The 18,521-nt window shown below is 54.5% G+C and overlaps 1 protein-coding gene across 3 annotated transcripts in view; it reads right to left on the bottom strand.

Annotated features, from left to right (window-relative positions):
- Egln1 (egl-9 family hypoxia inducible factor 1) overlaps positions 1-18,135 on the bottom strand; it is a 38,153-nt gene extending 20,018 nt beyond the window's left edge. For 2 of the 3 annotated variants that reach the window (XR_009594492.1, XM_021648452.2), the window contains exon 1: positions 17,070-18,135. Coding sequence is in view for 2 of the 3 variants with exons in the window: in XM_021648452.2 (XP_021504127.1) it covers positions 17,070-17,891 (822 nt within the window). In the remaining variant the exon portion in view is untranslated. The remainder of the gene's footprint in view (positions 1-17,069) is intronic. The other variant, XM_060391798.1, reaches the window with a different exon arrangement.
- Positions 18,136-18,521: the final 386 nt, after the last annotated feature.

The raw sequence follows: 18,521 nt of genomic DNA, 5'->3' as shown, positions 1-18,521 counted from the left end.
GCTCAGAAGAGGTAAGGAGCACTCTGGGTGCCCGAAGCAGAAACCCAACACTGGAGATCTTTCAACTGATCAGGCTTTTGTTTGTTTGCTTGCTTGCTTGTTTTAGTTTATTGGGAAGGCGGGAGGACGGAGCAAAGAGGGGTGGAGAGGGCAAGCGGCTGCTGTGAGCTGCTGCGTGGGGCTGGAGGGATGACTCTGGGCCTCAGTTCTCTTCTCTCCATGCTACCTGGGTCCCAGAGATGAAACCCAGGTGGCCGGCTTGTGTGACAAGCGCCTCCATCCACTGAGCCGCCTTGCCAGCCTCAGCCATCTCAGGCCCAGGGAAGCCTTGGCCCTGGCCTTGGGCACTGGAGGGGCCTCCGAGGCCTGTGGCTCTACGGGATGTGCCCTGGCTGCAGCAGCTCTGCCCGTGCAGCCCGCGCTATCCGAACCGGCCTTCCCCAGCAGGAGTGCCCTGTTCACACCCACAAAGGCGTGTGGCGGTTGGGGTTTTCCCTGGGAGGTGCCAGCCTCAGCAGGACCACGCTAAACCGATCTCACTGGGGAAGGGGCGGGCAGGGAGATGGCCTGCTGACAGTGCTCACGGCACTAGGGTAAAAGCCAGATGTGGGGTCCCCGGCACCGCCTAGCTCTCAGCCGCCCACCTTGCACTGGGACCCCGGAAGCCTCCTGACTAGCTCAAGTGGAGAAAGTGAGCTCTGGGCCACCGGAGGACCGTCTCAGAGAGTGGTGGACCCAGACACCCGGTGCTGAGCCCTGACACCCACATGTGCGGGCACACGCGTGCACAGGTACCGACCTACCCCCTCAGCACAATAACCAACCCCAGCAGTGGGGCCTCTCAGCCGTCCGGGAGTGCCGCTGCTTTATCGAGGACAGCAAGGTCCTTTCCCTGGGATGCCACCCCACTCGGCAGCAGGCTGCTGCTGATCTGTCTGCGGACAGAGGACACTCCTGCCTCCTATTTTGGGCAGCAGTGAATGAACTGCTCACAGCGTGTGGACAGGTTTTCACTCTTCTTTGTAGCTGCTCAGCAATGGAATTCCTGGGTCCCATCAAGAGTTTATGTTTAACTTTCCGAGGCACAGCCAACCTGTTTTTGCAAAGCGGCTGTGCCATTTTGCATTCCCATAGGCAATAAACACTTGTGGCAACCTACCCCTGGGTGGCAGCTCCATGGCCCGGTTCTGCGCGTGCTGGCCTCTCCATGTGCTTTCTGCTTCCCTGACAGTGAGTCGAGAGAGACAGGGCCACATGAAGCCCACAAGGCTCCGAACTCCTGATCCTCCTGTCTCCACCTCCAGTGTACCGGAATTATAAGCCTGCAACACCATGCCTGGTTTAGGAGGTGCTACAGATTGAACCCCGGTTTTGTCCATGCTAAGTACCCATATTGCCCATCAAGCCACACCTCCTGGCCTCCGAGGACCTTTTAACACACTTAGCCATTCCCATTTACCCCCTTCTGTGAAACAGCTTTTCAAATCTCTTTCTGTTGGGTTGTTTCTCTGTATATCTCCTGAACAGGTCCCTGTGGGCTCATGCACTTGAGTGCAGTTGCCCACAGAGGCCAGAAGGGGGCAGTAGATCCCGCAGAGCCAGAGCTGTGGCAACTGAGCCACCAGACAAGGGAGCTAGGCACTGAACTTGTGTGGAAGCCTTCCTTCCTCCTCAACCGTCTCTCCTGCACGCCAGAAAGGGCACCAGATCTCACTATAGATGGTTGTGAGCCACCATGTACTTGCTGGGAATTGAACTCAGGACCTCTGGAAGAACAGAATGTGCTCTTGACCACTGAGCCATCTCTTCAGCCTGTCTTGGCTTCTTTACTTTGCTGTGGTGGGTTTTATTTTCATTTCTTTAGTTAAAAAAATAATTTGGGCTGAAGATAATTTGTTCTTGCAAAGGACCCATACGGCAACTCACAACTGTTTCTAACTCCAGGTCCAGTGAGTGGATCCAATTCCTTGCCTGACCTTGGAGGGCACCAGGCATATACATGTGAGCAAAATACTCATACATAACAACAACAACAAAAAACTTCTAAATAGAAAAAATAAATAGAGTCAAACATGGTGATTCACGTCTGTCTGTCTGTCACGCCAGCACTTCAGAGGCTGAGGCAGAAGGATTACACAAATTTGGAGCCATCCTGGACTACATGGTAAGTTCGAAGCCTGCCTGGAATTTTAGGAGACCTTTGTCTGAAACATGTATGTACACACTCAAACCAGTGAATCCTCTGGGTGTGCATCTACTCCTGAGCTCCCGCTCCAGTCCCATGGATCCAGACACCTCTCTGACCCACAGCTACTGAGACTCCAGGCCTCCATCCTGTGTTTTCTGAGACCCGAGTCACAGCTGGGTACACGGTGCTCAATGTCCCACTGTTACTGCAGAGTGAGCACACCATCACCCAGGCGGGGCCAGGTGACCAGCTGAGGGCTATTTGTTCTAACAATGACTGAGAAATAAGCACCGACATCTCCTGCTGCCTCAACAGGCCATCTATGCCCACTGTTTTTTGTTTTGTTTTAGTTTTGCTTCCTACAGTTTAGAGCATGGTGGAATGTTTATGATAATAATAAATCTTTAAAAGTCACAAACCAGAAACATTTCCCTATGACAGGCAAGACTTCTACAGACGAAATACATGCTTGCAATACCCTGACTCTAAAGAAGCGACAGCTCCAAGGACGGAAGACTCAGGCCACATTAAATTATGCAAATATTTTCACATGCATACCCGGACAGCACACATCTCTACAAGAAAAATACACAGGTGGCCTGACTTCAAATACAGAGCTTTTTGTAAGTGAGCAGAAAAGCGATTTTTGTAATACATAAGCCAAGTAATCTACACCTTACAGGCCTGTCACTTCCACTGTGAAGAGCAGGTAGGCACAGTGGCTCAGACTCAGGAGGACGGAGGAGCAGGAGAATCAAGGCCAGCCTGAGCTCCACCACTAAGTTCCCGACCAGTCTAAGCTACAGGAGACTGTCTCCCGCACAACAGCAACCAACCACCCACCCGGCCAGGGCCCGAGACATGCTCACCAGTTAGAGTGTACACTGCTGCTCAGTGTCCCACGTTAGACGGGTTGGAGCCACCTGTAAGTCTAGCTCCAGGCAGCGCTGACCTCTGGAAACCAGCACATGATTTAAAAGAATAAATCTACAGAACATTAAAAATTAAAAAAAGAACTCAGGCCAAACAAAAACTTGGACCCGCAGAAATCTCCTAAGTCAAAAGTCACACAGGCTTCTCAAAATGCATTCTTCACTAGGAGAACAATCAGCACGCGACTTCAACAGTGGCAACGTCAAGTCGGCCTACAACCTTGACAATCAGTCAATGGCAGATGTGACTAAGAGCAAAGGAGTCTTACGGGGCAGTGGGTCATGGCAGCGCTGGCCCGAGGCTGCCCCCATTACTCTATAATTTGGTTTCTAAAGCTTCCTCAGGCTGGAAGTGACTCACAGCGCAGCTCCAGAGCGAGTGGAGCTGGGACTGATCCTCAGCGATGAACAAAAACAGACTTATAAAGTTGGAGTCTACACAATTTAAAATAAATCTCAGGGAGTAGAGAGATGGCTCAGTGGTTAAAAGTACTTGTTGCTCCTGCAGAGGACCCGAGTTCGGTTCCCTGTACCTATACGGCGGCTCACGATTACTTACACCTCAAGCTCCAGGGGCTCTGACACCTGGGCTTCAAGGCATGCATACGGCATGCACAGACAAACATTCCTAAGATGGAAATCAACCTTTCTGAAAAACACCGTCATTGACAAATTACAAAGTAATCAAGCCTACATGTTTATCAAAGATCTAGAGCATTTCAACAGGCTGAGATCTGGCCCCCACTCTAGCTTATCTGTATGGGTGATGAACTTTCAAAATTAATACCTACAATCATCAATTTTTAAGTGTAGCCCCAGTGCTAAAGACACAGCTCAGAGGTTAAGAGCATTGGCTGCTCTTCCAGAGGTCCTGAGTTGGATTCCTAGCACCCACATGGTGGCTCACAACCATCGATAGTGAGATCTGGTGCCCTCTTCTACATGCAGGCAGAACACTGTATACATAATAAATAAATATTAAAAAATGAATGCAGCTCTCATAATTAAATTCACCTTTACCAGTAAAACACATATTCCCACTGCACTTTCGTCTGTAATGGGGGAGGGCCTGAGAGAGGACCCCGGATCCAGTGTTCTTCGCCAGGTCATTCGGCAACCATGATGTGACAGGCTGTGTGAATGAGTACACAGTGCCCTTACCCAGGGGTCAGCTTTCCTCTCTCCAGGCCCAGGCCATGCGCCAACTGCCCAAGCAACAGCAGAGGCTTTAGTTAAAAATAAAGCTTCATGTTCTAGTGGAAGCCAACCAAAACTTCTGACTCCGGGAAATAGCTCAATTAGTAAAGTGCCTGCCACGCTCACATGAGGACCTGAGTTCGATCCCCCACAGCCATATAAAAAGGTGGGCGCGAGGTTACGCACACTTGTAAGCCAGCATCGGGAGGGGACAGGTGGATTCTTGGGTTCACTGGCCAGCCACACTAGCCTACTTGGCAAGTTCAGGTCCCAGTGAGAGACCCTGCCCTTAAAAAGTGAGGACAGACGAAACCTCAGTGTAGTTTGTGAGCCACTGACAGCCAGTACCCAGAGCCAACTACTCGAGAAAGGGCCTCGGAAGACAGGGGCATCTTTCTCACAAAGCTCCTAATACAAACCGTAGCTCCTCTACCCTCTTTTTCTGTTTGTTAGGTCCATATTGCCTCCATTTCATCGATGGAGCTCCTGGGTCAGCAGCCAGAGACTTGTCCCAGCACAGACCCTGAGGACAAGAATCCGAACTCTGCCCATTCTGGCTTCTGGCAGCAGTCACCTTCCCTTTCTCGGACAATGCTAAGCCGAAGAAACCTCTGCACGACTGGAATGCCCTCCACACAGTGTAACACTGAAACACAGCCCCTGGAAACCACCCCCAAGAACAAATGGTTCCTACACATTTCCACCAAGCCATCAAGGGATGCACCAGAGCTAGCAATCACAGGAACCGTCTTTAACACGTGAACAGAACAGCTCGAGCACACTATGATATCTACTGAGACCTTTAAAGCTTCTCTAATTTATTTATTTTTATGCATTTAGTGTTTGGTATACATATATATTTGTGTGAGAGAGATGGATTCACTGGAATTTGAGTTACAGAAAGTTCTGAGTTGCCATGTGGGTGCTGGGAATTGAACTCAGGTCCTCTGGAAGAACAGCCAGTGCTCTTACCCTCTGAGCCATCTCCCCAGACCCTAGATCTTTTAATCTTTAAAAGTTCAGATGAACTGTCCTGCAATGCCAGTTGCAGGTGGACTCAGAGGAAAGAGGCAGAGAGGGAGGAGAGCTCGCCACACAGTACTGTCCCTACTGATAAAGCAACTCTGCATCCTTCATGGTACAACTGCACATCTGGATTCAAAGCAGATACTGGCTGGCGATGCTTCTGCAGAGGTGCGCCCTGGGCAGACAGCCCAAGTCACAGCTCCCATATTGCCATGTACAGATGGCTTTGTTCCTGTGAGGGCCATACAAAGCCAACGACTCCTCAAGCCTACACACATGCCTGCCGGTGGGGGAGACCCACAACACGCTATTCTAAAGACACCAGGAAAAGCAACTCAGTAAGCATGAACAGGCATGTCTGTAATCCCAGGGACTAAGGCAAGAGGATGGCAAGTTCCAGGCAAGCCTGGGCAAGTGAGGGACCCTGTCTCTTGGCTTGGGTCTTTTGGGACACCTTTACAACAAGAACTTTTTTTAAAAAAATTAGTTTTTTACATTTATTTTTTCATCTGTGTGTCATATAGACACACATACCATGGCATGCACGTGGAGGTCAGAAGACAGCCTGTCCTTCCACCACGTGGGTCCTGGAGAACAAACTTAGGTCCTCAGGCTTCATGGCAAGTGCCTCGACGACCCATTGAGCCATCTCTCCAGCTCCCATTCAGGGACTTAACTTAGGCCAACATGAAAGCTATAAATTGTGCGCATTCACTTAGGGAAGAGGTCGACAGCTCCCACCACACGTCTGTAGGGTCCACACTCAGAGTAAGCAGCCAGCGAGAACTACCATGGGACAAGCTTCGTACAGGCTGAGGATAGAACCTGCTCAACAACGTGGCCTCCAGATACATCTTCACTCGAGATGCTTCCCCCCTGGGCACAACAGTGTATCCTGCAAAGCCAGCACTCCAGAGACTGAGGCATGACGATAGACGAGAGTTCCAGGCCAGTGCAAGCTGCATAGTGAGACCCGGTCGGGTACCAATGTCCCTGGCATATGAATGACTTGCTCCTGGGACACTTTCCTCACCAACTCTATACTCAGAATGAACGGCAAAGTTAAGCACAATTACGAGGTGGAACTTAAAAAAACAAAAACAAAAACAAACAAAACAAAAACAAAAACAAAACAATTATTTTGCGATTTTGTGTGTTTTGCTGGTGCACACAAATATGTGCCTTGTCCCAGGATGCCAGAAGAGGGTGTCAGATCCCCTGACACCAGAATTACAGGCAGTGTGAGTTACCATGTGGGTGCTGGGAACCAAACCCAGGTCCTTTGCAAAAGCAACAGTGCTTTTACCCACCCAGTCATCTCACTTTTAATAGGTGATACTTTTAAGGACGAAGTGTTTGAATGTTTATCAAAGCCAAAACCAAAGTGAATGCGCAGATGGGTTCCTGCCACGCCTCCCTGTCACACACAGCTCAGACGACCCAGCTGCTTCCGAAGTCAATGAAACACTGGACTCTAGAACTAGAAGGCTTCCTGGCCCTGAGAGAGACACTTCGTGCCTGGGGAAGGCCAGGCCCTCTGTTGTTAAATGAACCCATCCATGAGGTGGCCAGAGGGATGCCCTGGAGCTGGACCTGCGGACGCGGTGAGCCGCACCACGCGGAGGCTGTGCTAAGAATCGAGCGCTGGTCCTGTGAGGACATCCAGCATTCACTCCAGAGTCTTTAAACTCCTCAGCCTGCCTTTCACATGGCCGGAACTGAGCCGTGGCAGCTTCAAACGCATTTCGGCGGCTCAGTGGCTGTCTCGGCCACCGGTTTAAAGCTGGGTTACCTCGGACCACGCTTTGGCAACAGGCCCATCTCTGTCTAAGAGGTCACTTTCAACGTCACACCTTGCCAGCTGCCAGCTTTGGGAACACAGGCATTTCTTGCAGATTCTCAGGCACTGTGGGAGGGGGAGGATGCAGGCACACAGGCCACCCCTCTGCAGCGGGCAGGCCACTGGCACCCAGCCCAGCTCCTATCAGAGAGAATGGCACAGAGCTCCAGTTCACCTTCAAAGCAGACCTTTCTCCCAGTACTTGGAGTTAAAAATAGTTTAAGGCCAGGCTGGCCTGGGCTATTTTTATCTGGAAAATTAGGGGTCAGGAACAACACAGTAAGCAGAGGGGAGGTGACCACAACAGAAAGAACACCCACAGACCTGGGAGGGGGGGGGGGTTGCTGCAGATTAAGACACGAGCTCTGCCAGGTGGTGGAGGGAGGTAAGGGACAGCCCAGAGGATGGTCAAGGTCGAGTCACTGGGTGCTAGCAAGCCTGAAAGCACGGGCAGCAGAGGATGACCTTGAACTCCTGACCCTTTGGTCTCCACCTCCCAAGTGCTAGTATTATAGGTGTATGCCACCACAGTGGACTTGAAGGACAGTGTGTGTGTGTGTGTGTGTGTGTGTGTGTGTGTGAGTGTAGAGTGTGCAAAGCACAGAGGAGAATGTTGGGGTTGCTGCATCACCTTCTTGCCTTGAAACGGTGTCTCCTGGTGAACCAGGAGCTTGGCTGGCAGCAGGCAAGCCCATGTCTTGTCTCTGCCCCAAGGGTATCTGGTGACAGGCATGTGTGGCCATACAGCTTTTCACATGGGTGGCAGAGTGCAAACACTAGGAAAGGCACATTCTAAATGACCAGCGAGGGTCAGGATGGAGACCATTCAGAGACTTGATTCACTGGTGTGCTGGGGAGTGAGGAGAAGGCACAGTTTTCATAACCCACAATAATCGGTTCAAACAATCAAATCACACCCTTTGGAGCATGTCCAATCTGTGGCCCATGGTCACACCCGGCGAGCTGTGAGTGCAGCCAGACATTGAGTGACAAGCTTACTTCAAACATGACATGAGGTCCCCCACCCCGGGGTATGTGTGTGCACCCCCATATCCTAATATCAAAGACTGGACCCACAAATGTGCCCGGGGCTTTTAAGTGAGGCTTCATAAGGGCTGGTAATTATTTTCTCTCCACGTACTTATCTGTGGCAGAATGCACATATGTATTTGTAATAGAATGGATGGGCACATGTGTGTCTGCACAGGTCTGAGGCAGACGTCAGGAGTCTTCCTCATTGCTCCTCCACGTTATGCTTCACTGCAGTCTACCTTAAGCAAACCCAGAGCTCACCTGAGTGGCTCTCTTCAGCCAGCCCACTTCCAGATGCTCCTGTGCCCTGGGAGGCTGGGACCCCGGGCCTGCTGCCAGGCCTCCAGGCAGTTGCACAGGTTCTTTTCACTCACAGGACAAGCTGTTTAACCACTGTGCTGTCTCCCAGTCCTCAGGGTTGGCTCAACCTATGATAGGTTGTGCACAGCAAAGAAATCACAAAACAAAAGCGAACCAAAAAACACTAGGCAATTATATGAGGGGCTGCGTACAAACTGATTAAAACCTGGATTAGGGTGGCCAGGAAGAACTTCAGACCTGACACTCACTGGGCCTCTAACACAGCAGCAGGAACACTTGTTGATAAGATAAGGTGCTACAGCCCACAAGGCCCCCAACTGTGAGGGGCGTGTCAACAACACAGGCGCTTTCAGGGCCACAGCAGGACAAGAAGCTGGCTGAGGGGCACTGCCTGGGCTCCACAGGGAAGGAGCTGGGCAGCCACAGAGCGAAGGGACAAGAAAGCACGTGGTGGGAAGAAAGTGCTCTTTTCAAAAGGCAGCAAGGGACAGAAGGAAAGATACAAGGTAGGGGGATGGGGGGTGTTTGAAATTCTCCACGGCACAGATGCAGCTGGGTTTGAACAGGAAATGGAAACGTGAGTGAGGTGGCTCTGTAGCCCAGGCTAGCCTTGAACTCACTAGATGGGCGAGGATGACTTTGAACTCCTGATCCTCCTGTCTCCTCCTCCCAAGTGCAGGGATTCCTGACAGGCCACTGCGCTCAGTGTATGTGGGGATGGACACTGGAGCTCTTTGCGTGTGAGGCAATACCCTCAGGTGAGCCACAACTCCAACCAGGAGCTGTGGCACTGAGGGGGGGAGGGAGGTATGCCTTTAAAACTCCAAAACTCCACGTTTCTTCCAAAGTGACAGCTTCTTCGGAAAAAACATTCCTAGCCAGGATTCGGCTCCTGTGTGCCCCCACAGTAATCCACCCAACCCAGCTGAGCTTTCCCTCCAACAGCTGGGCACATCAGGAGGGCAGAGAGAACCGTGCGGTCCCGGCAGCCGCGGGCCAGGAAGCACACACATGTGTCCTACCATATGTCGCAGGCGCTGTTGCACAAACAGAAATCTCGGACAGAATCCACTTAAAGCCCGTTCCTCCATCCACCTGACATGAGCCCTCACCTACCAGCCCTCACCTTTTTTTTTTTTTTAAAGAAAGATGTATTTATTCATTTTACGTAGATGAGTACTCTATCTGCATGTACACCTGCCGCGAGAAGAGGGCATCAGATCCCAGTGTAGATGGTCATGAGCCACCACCTGGGTGCCAGGAATTGAACTCAGGACCTCTGGAAGAGCAGAGGGTGCTCTTAATGGCTGAGCCGCTTCTCCAGCCCGCCCTCACCTCTTCTAACACAGGTAAGCTCAATAGGAATCTGGAAGTTTGCCAAGCTCTCCAAACATGCAGTTGGAGCTGCCTCCCATCCTGTGCAGTCAGTTGTTGGGAGGGAGACTGCAGGCTGTCCCGGAGGAGGCTGTGGCTGCTGCAGCAGCTGTGCCTGAGGAAGCCAGGTGCCGGCTCACACCCACTGCTCACGCTCACACCCACTCCTGAGGTGCTGAAGTTCCCTGAATGCACACAGCAGGAAGGGGATGCTTTCCATGTAGAGAACACGTCTGGACCTGAGTAGTCAAGCACAGAGAGTCTGAAACCAGCGAACCCCAGGACCCGCCAGTGAAGCCTGTGGTCGCCCAGCAAGCGTGCAGACCAGTGAAGGCGCCATCACAGCCGCACACGCCTGGGACCCCCGGCGGCACTCAGCGGCTGAGGCTGCTCCTGCTCTTTCTGGCTGCAAACAGAAAGAGACGGGGTGAACGACACACCTTGGATGAGGTGAACTACCACTGACCGGTGTGACTCAACTGTGACAACAACAGGCCAGGCTTGCAGGGGAGAGGATGCCCCTCGAATCTGCAGAAAGAGGGCGCTTCAGGCTCTTGGAAGCTTCTCTGTGGCTTTCTGGCCCAAGCCCCGTCATCAAGGAGCGGAACCTGCCAGGCGCAGGGTTGGGGGCTGGAGGTCTGTCCTCTCACGAAGGCCCAGCATACACGCTCAGGCCCTGACCCCCCCTCAGCCGTGTGTAACCCCAGCCGCAGTCAGGCGTGGGCTAGCAGAGGTTGAATGAGCTACACTGGTGAGGTTTCTGGTGAAACAGCTGGGGAGGGGACGGTTCGGAGTGCGACGGGCTTCCAGCTCGGCAGCACTGACTGCATTAAAGGTGCCACTCAGGCCTCAGAGCCCAGCACACTCTAGAACAAGGGAAGTCTCCAAACACAGCCACCATGCACTCTGGCTTTTGAGGTTCCACTTCTGTGGAACTACACAAGTGTGTCAACCACAGAGTGGGTTTTGTGCATGAAGGACGAAGGCGAGCTAAGGCTCTAGGCCTCGTGACCTGGGAAGATTCCGCATGCAGCAGCTGGCTGGCAGGGAAGACTTTCCTTCGGCTTCAAGGTGCCCATGTGGTAGTCTCTGGTGGGCTCACCTCGCAACAAGAGCTGGGCAGCTAGAAGCAGAGCCAAGGGCAAGCTGTGGATAGCACAGTAAGTGACCAGGACACAGGCGCGCACGCTCATACACACAAACCTGTGCAGCCACACACGGCTCCCACTGTGGAACTGGGGCCCTGAGGGCCAGCACAGTGGTACAAGGCAGCTATGGAAACTGAACAGCCAGGTGGCGCACGCTGCTGCTGGAGAGGAAAGATAAGGAGTTCAAAGCCAGCTTGGGCTGCTGAACAGGCCCTGTGGCTCGTCTTGGCTCCAGGAAGCCCTGTGTCAGTGCAGAGTGCTTTCTGGGCATTCACAGGGAATGCTCCCTGCACCAGAAAAGTATCTACGGATCTGTAAGAGCAAAAGGTCGAAAGTGAAAAATTAAGTAAAGCAACCAAGTTGATAACATCAACCCAAAGATACCAGAAAGCACAGGCTTCAGAAACGTGGAGGAATGAGGAGCAAGCCTGACGGAGGAAAGAGAGAAGACAGGGTCTGCCAGGAGCAGAAGTGTGGGCCCGCGTCCGGTGGCACCCCTCAACAGCCATGGGACAGCCGGGTGGAGAAGACTGTCACGCTAAAGTATCAGACTAGCCAAAGCACTTGGAAAGAGCCAACTGAGCCACACATGTTCACTACCAAAAGGGAGCGAAATCAGTTCTGCAGGCGAGGGCCGACACGCTTCTGCTGCTGTCACCAACAGCTCCGAAGTCCTTCCTTTGGGAGGGGAAAAAGTGTGTACCTGTATGCACACCTATGTATGCCCATGGACATGTATGCATGCTCCTGTGTGTGTGTGAACATGCCAGGAGAATGGTGGCTGCGTCAAAAAAACACCTAAGCCTTTTTCTCCAGCTTACCGCAGGGAAAACCGTGATCTCTTAGAGAAAATCTCAGAGCCAGATCTGAGTTGAAGCCTAGCCTGGTCTACACTGCAAGCTCCCGGCCAGCGAGACTCGCTACAATGTGGGGTCCAGGCTCTACGCTGAGACTCTCTCTCAAGTACACTAAGAAAAGGAAGAATCAGGAAAATGTTTGATTTTTTTTTCTAACATGGGAAGCACAACAGTTAGTAACAGTCTGACCTACTATGTTTTAGGCAAAGTGCATGTGTGTGCTTCTCATATTCGTGAGGCAAGTATGTACATGCTGCAGGCCACACAGAAGCCTCACAGCAAGCATGAGGCAGGCTGACAGTACGGTGAACACCGTCTGAGGCTCAGAGACGCTGAGCCACTGCCACAGTGGTCCCAGGCTCAACCGAATAAGGACACAAAACCCACCGCCTGTGTAAAGGCCTTCCTTCCCCCTTCAGTCGCCCTAAAGGAGCGTTCATGAGTCAGGGCCTCACTGTGTGGTCCTGGCTGTCCTGGAACTCCCTATGTGGACCAGAATGGCCTCAAACTCAGAGATCCACCTGCCAGTGCCTCCCAGGCGCTGGGCCTAAAGGTGTGCGCAATCGTACCTGTCCCCATGGTAACGTCTCAACATCGTTAAGGACCACCTTCTACTCAGCTGCCAGGATCAGCAGTCCAAAACCCTTCAGCCTTTCTGCACACAGGACAACTGACTCTACTCTCCCATCCCAAAGTGGCTGTCAACCACAGCCAAAGTGCTCTCCTTGCTCTGTCCAAGGTTCCGGGACACCGGCTCTCAACCTGTGGGTCAAGACCCCTCTGGGGCCAGAGGTCAGAGCTCCTGCATATTACATTACAATTCATCGCAATAGCAAAGTCAGCTACGAAGTAACATCAACGTAATTTTATGGTCAGGGCCACCACAACGTGAGGAACCGTATTAAAGGGTCTCAGCTGTACAGGAAGGTTGACCCACTGTGCTGGGAGGAAAAAGAAGGCAGAGGTATGAGGGAAGGAAGCGCTGCCTCTGTGCGCTTTCAGGCTGACAAACAGATTTACTTCTCACGGGTCTGGGGGCTTTCTCTGAGCCTCAGTGCAGCACAGTCCTGGAGGGCCTCTGCCTCTAGCTGCCCAGTTTTCCATCTAAGAGGATTGCCACCCCCTCCATGGCGGCCGAAATAAAGCAGCAGGATCGGCCTCATCCCATTCTTTGCTCTAAAAGCCTCCCAGAGCTGACTAATTAACTGCAGCACAGAAAAATCTGAGCGGTGTAGGTGCTTGCTCCTCTCATCCTGTGACTCCGTTGCTCCCTCATGGCACTGTGGATTGAGACAGGGCCACCATCCCAATCACCTCACTCCGGCATCTTTTCTTCACATGCACCCGCAAATAAACAGGAGACTTGAATTAAGTTTTAAAAACATTATACATGTTGTAGTTCCAGCGATTTCACTTTTTAGTGGTTTGCTTTGGGGTTTTTTTGGACAGGGTTATTTCTGTGCAACCCAGGCTGGCCTCAGAACCAGTATTCTCCTGTCTCAGCCTCCTCTATTATTTCTTTATTTTTTAGGCACGGTCTGACTAGGAAACCCTGGGGCCTTGAGCTCACATAGATCCATCTGCCTCTGCCTCCCAAGTGCTGGGATTAAAGATGTGAGCCACCACACCTGGTGCTGCAATCATCTTAAGGCCAAGCTTTCTCCAGAGAAATGGCAACAGACACACACAGCCCTCACCCTCACAGACAGTGCTCATGCTCACAACACGCGCACACACGTGCGCATGCACGCGCACACACACACACACACACACACACACACAGTGCTCACTCGGGGTCCCTCTGCACCATTCCTCTCTACCCAGAAGCGCCTGTGGCCTCTGATAATGCTCAGACACTGCTCTGTACAAGGGAAGACTGTGGCTCCCTGCTGCTGACGTCACCACGGTCTTCCTGATGGAAGGAAGGACGGATGTGAGAAAGGCTAAGAGGGTAAAGGGCAGCTTAAGGGCAAGAAGAGGGCGAGGATCCCAGGGTGAGTGGAGGGCGGGCTTCCATCACTGGCAACAATCACGTTTTTGCTTTTCTCCTGCATTACTTCATCTTCCCTTGGGGGTTCCTCTTTCAAGTGGGTGGATGAGCAGTGGCCAGATGCGCATGTCTGAGGCGGACACTAGGGAAGTCTCACCACTTCATTGCCACGTCCTGGCATACACGCAGATGAAGTGACAGAGACCTCGGAGCTCGGCTGTAGACCTGACTTGTATCCTGGTATCTGGGGGTCTGGAGGGTTGGCTCAGAGGTTAACAGCACTGTCTCCTCTTCAAGAGGTCCAGGTTCAATTCCCTGCACCAACACAGTGGCTCACAGCAGTCTGTAATTCCAGTCCCAAGGGATCCAATGACCGATTCTGGCCTCCAACAGGCACTGTACATACGTGATGTACAAACATACATGAAGGCAGAGCACTCATACACATTAACTAAAAGCAGCAGCAGTAGTGATAAAAATCAACAATCCTGGTATCTTTACGAGGACTTCAAGTGGGAGACAGGCATCCAAGCTGTTCTCCTAACCTAGAGGCGGGGCCAGGCACTGACTCACACCCCGCTGCTGCTTCAAAAGCTAGCGCACACTGGCAGAAAGCCTAACAGCACTGTCACAGGACAGACAGTACCCTCCCGAAGGCAATCGGGTATAACCGCCGCGCTGACAGGCCCTCAGAGGTGGACTGAGTACACCTCAGTGGCTAAAACACACGGCTGCTTCTAAGTCTATGCAGTAAGCACTGCACAGTCAAAACGTTTATACAGCCAGATCCAGCGCGCCAAGACAAACTCCCCCACCATCGTCGGAAATGTCTATCTAAACTAAATGGCGTGGTGGTGCATACCTGTAATCCCAGCACTTGGGGAGGCAGAGGCAGGTGGATCTCTGTGAGTTCAAGGCCAGCCTGGTCTACAGGGCGAGTCTAGGACAGCCAGGGCTACACAGAGAGACTCTATCTCGGAAAACTAAAAGAACTAAAAGCCATGTGCTCACTGAAGTCCTTCCATATCTAGTGCAGCAGGAAAACACTGGCTTCAAAGTCTGGAGTGAACCTGACCGGCTTTGCCTGAGCAGTGGGGCCTGGCCTAGTGTAAGCTGACCCTTACCCCAAATGTAACTCAGGGATGCTGTGCCCGGACCGCTGTGACAGTGTCTGTCTGGGGCCTGCTCTGAAGCCTGACGGCCTGACGCAGCCTGCTTGCTCAATATTTGAACGGAGGAGTGTGTGCCTGGTGTCTGAGTGCCCAAAAGCAATACTTTTCTCTTTTTAAGAAATACTAAAATTACACGTTCAAACATGGTTACCCTTTTTTTTTTTTTGAAGTCAAAAGTTCAACGAGGGGCTGGCGTGATAGATGGCTCAGCAGGTAAAGTCTGACGAACCCACTTGGTAGGAAACTCAAATCCAGAAAGCTGTCCTCTGATCTCCACACACACACACACACAATAAGCAAGAAATGTTGTTTCGTTTTTTGAAACCATTCCTCTGTGTAGCCTTGGCTGTCCTGGACTCACTCTGTAGACCAGACTGGCCTCACAGAGATCCACCTGCCTCTGCCTCCCTGAGTCCCAGGATTACAGGCGTGTGCCACCCACCCGGCAGTAAGTGTACTCCACAAAAGGTGAGGTTCAGTGAAAGGTTGTCTGTAGACCCTGAAACCCTGTCCCTGGAATGAATGAAAAGCGTGTGCTCAGAGCGTGAGCCCGTTCTCCCTGCTGCTAGGCTGGTTCCCCAGACCTCCAGGCGGGTGATTTCAATCAGCACCTTTCCTTCAGCTACTTCAACTCAAGAGGAAAGAGGATGTCCCATCCCAACAGCTTCCCTGAGAGCCAGGCTGCCCGATGCCTCTTCCCAGGACCGGGAGGAAGAAGGGAAGCAGGAGGGAGCCATAGACCCCCAGAGAGAGGAAACTACCTCCTCTGCCCCTCCCACCCCAAGCTGTTCCCCAGCAGCACACCTTCTGGAGTGAGTGGGACATTCTGCTGTGAGCAGGACAGCTCTTCTTTTTAAAGAACCTCACCGAGCGCCCTGACCTCGGCCTAGCGGGACCTCCACGGCCTCCCCAGCTTTACTTTGTTGTACTTTGGGGGACCACGCTGCCCTCACACTGGAGATGTAGCAGAGGCTCTTAAACGTCTCCTCTTCCTTTTCAACTCCAGAAACCTGAACTACCCCACCTGGAAGCTTACTTGTAAGCAACTTTTTCTTGAGCTCACATGCTGTTAACACAGGTGCCCCCACCCGGCGATGAGGGGGCTGTATATCAGCCTTCCCAACTTATTCGGTGCATCTTTTCCCTCCCAAACATTCTCCGTCTGACCATCCCATATGGCTGTCAACATAGTTCAAAACCTACACAAGCAATAATTACAGGGATGAGCCTGTGTGTACCAACTTGTGTGTCAGGGTTTTCCCAAACCTCTCAAAACTCAGATTGTAGAGGGAGGGTGGCCCTGAATACAAAGAAAAGATTCAGATCTAGAAAGGAGAGTGGAGAAGAGCTGCTGTCTGTCAGGGCCAAGGAAGGAGCTGCTGGGCGAGGAAATGCCAGTGCAAGAGAAAGAGGGGGAAAAACCCCGCCGAACCTAAGGGTAAGAGGAGCCCTCGAGAAGGAGAAGAAGGAGGAGAGTCTAGGAAGCCACAAAAACAGCTTTTTTTCAAGAGAAGAATCATACTAACAAAGCTAATCGAGGAAAACTGTGCTCTGAGCGTAACCCACCTACTCTGAGCCCTGAGAACGGAAACACTCCTCTCCCGGGTTGGTAGTGGGTTTCAGAACAGCAGGGACAGCCGGCAAGATAAAGCTTCGAGGGGGAGGGGAGCAGGCCGCCAAGCTTTTCCTGAACATGGGGAGTCTTCCGACCACAGGCTTTTAAACGGCCCTTTCTGGGGGCAGCTGACAGACTAAACACAGTGCCTGGCTCTCAATCAGAGCCGGGTGCGCGCTGAAAACCGCGGGGCTTACAACCAGCTCGGGCACACGGGCGACATCCACCACCCAGACCCGGTGCCCCAAGCGCCCCCACCCCCACGAGTGACCGGGGCCCCGGCAGGGTCTGCGCTGTGGCCACCGCGGGGACAAAAGGAGCCACGCTAAGGCGCAGCGCCCACAGACCCTCTCCGGGCGCCGGCCCCAGCCACTTACTTTCGTTCGGCCGTTTATCCTGTAGTTGCCCAGCTTCCCGCTGCAGTGGCGGATGAGGTCGTCCATGCTGCTCATGAGCAGGCCGATGGTCTCGCAGCCGGGCTCCTTGCCCTCGATCCAGGTGATCTGGTCCCCCCGGATGTCCTTGGAAGAGTCACTCTTCTGGCTGACCAGCTGCCCGTCCGTGAACTTGCCGGTGTCGTGCAGGGCGCGCACCTCGTCGCCGATCTGCTGGCCGGTCTCCCTGCCCAGGAAGTCATCGACCACGCAGATGCCGTGCTTGTTCATGCACGGCACGATGTACTCCAGCGCCAGCTTCAGCGCGGGCAGCGGCTTGGTCTGCCCGTTGGGCCGCGGCCCTCCGCCGGGGCTCAGCGCCTCCCCGGGGCCGCCGCCCGCTGGGCACAGGCTGGCGCGCTCCGGGCCCGGAGACCGACTGGCCGGAGGATCCTCGGGGCCGGGCTCGGCCGGGCCGGGGCCGCTCCGGGCCCGCGCCGCGTCCTCCGGGCCCGGCACGCGCGAGGCCGCCGCGCCGTCCCCGCGCCGGGCCGCCCCGCCGGCGCGCGCGGCTCCAGGGGCCCCACCGGGCGGGGGCGCGGCGCGGGGCTGCGCCGACGCGGGCTGCGCGCGGGGGGCCTCGCCGCCCTGGCACACCAGCTTGTGCTTCTTCCAGTCCTGGCGCTGGTGTTCCTTGCAGCAGTAGAAGGAGCTGCGGCAGCGGCCGCAGCGCAGCAGGTTCTCCATCTTCCCGCACAGCTCGCAGTACTGCCGGTCGCGCTCGCTGGCGCTCAGCACGCCGGGCCCGCCGCTGTCACTGGCCATGGCCGCGGCGGGGCGGGCCGCGGGCCCGGCGCGGGGCGGCGGCGGGGCCGTCGGGGCGCCCGCCCGGGGCCCGCCGCCCGCTGCGGGAGGCCGCGCGCGCCCTGGCCTCGCCTGCCTCGCCCGGGGCCACCTAGCGCCGCATCGCGCCGGGGAGAGCGCGGCCTGCGCGGCGCACGGCGCCCTGGGCGGGCGGGCCCGGCCGGCTGCGTCGGGGCGGGCGGGCGGGCAGGGCGCGGGCCTGCGGGCGCCACTCGCTCCGCGCGCGCTGCACGTACACCACGGCCCCGGCGACCCGGCGCGCGGGCGGAGAGGGCGGGGGCCGCGCGCACGCGGCGGGCCGGGCCTAGCGGGCGCGCCGCTTCCTCCGCCCTCCCCTCCGCCGGGCGACTCCGCCCGGGGCGCGCGTCCGCCGGCTGCGCGCACCCGCGCGCGCGCGCACCCGGGGCTCCACCTGTCTGTCGCGGCCCGCGGGCAGCGCTGCGGGGCTGCGGCGCGGCCGCCTTCGCTGCCTCAGCCGCCTGGGCCTCGGAGGAGGAAACGGAAGCTCAGACCGCCCGGGCCGCTCCGAGCTCCGGGCCGGGCGCCGCGCGCTCCCAGTCTGCCGCTCCCCGGAGGCCGCGGAGGGCACAA

The sequence above is a fragment of the Meriones unguiculatus genome, chromosome 10, assembly GCF_030254825.1.
Source record: "Meriones unguiculatus strain TT.TT164.6M chromosome 10, Bangor_MerUng_6.1, whole genome shotgun sequence".
In the NCBI taxonomy this organism is placed as follows: domain Eukaryota; kingdom Metazoa; phylum Chordata; class Mammalia; order Rodentia; family Muridae; genus Meriones; species Meriones unguiculatus.
This window is presented reverse-complemented; position numbering and strand designations above follow the sequence as displayed.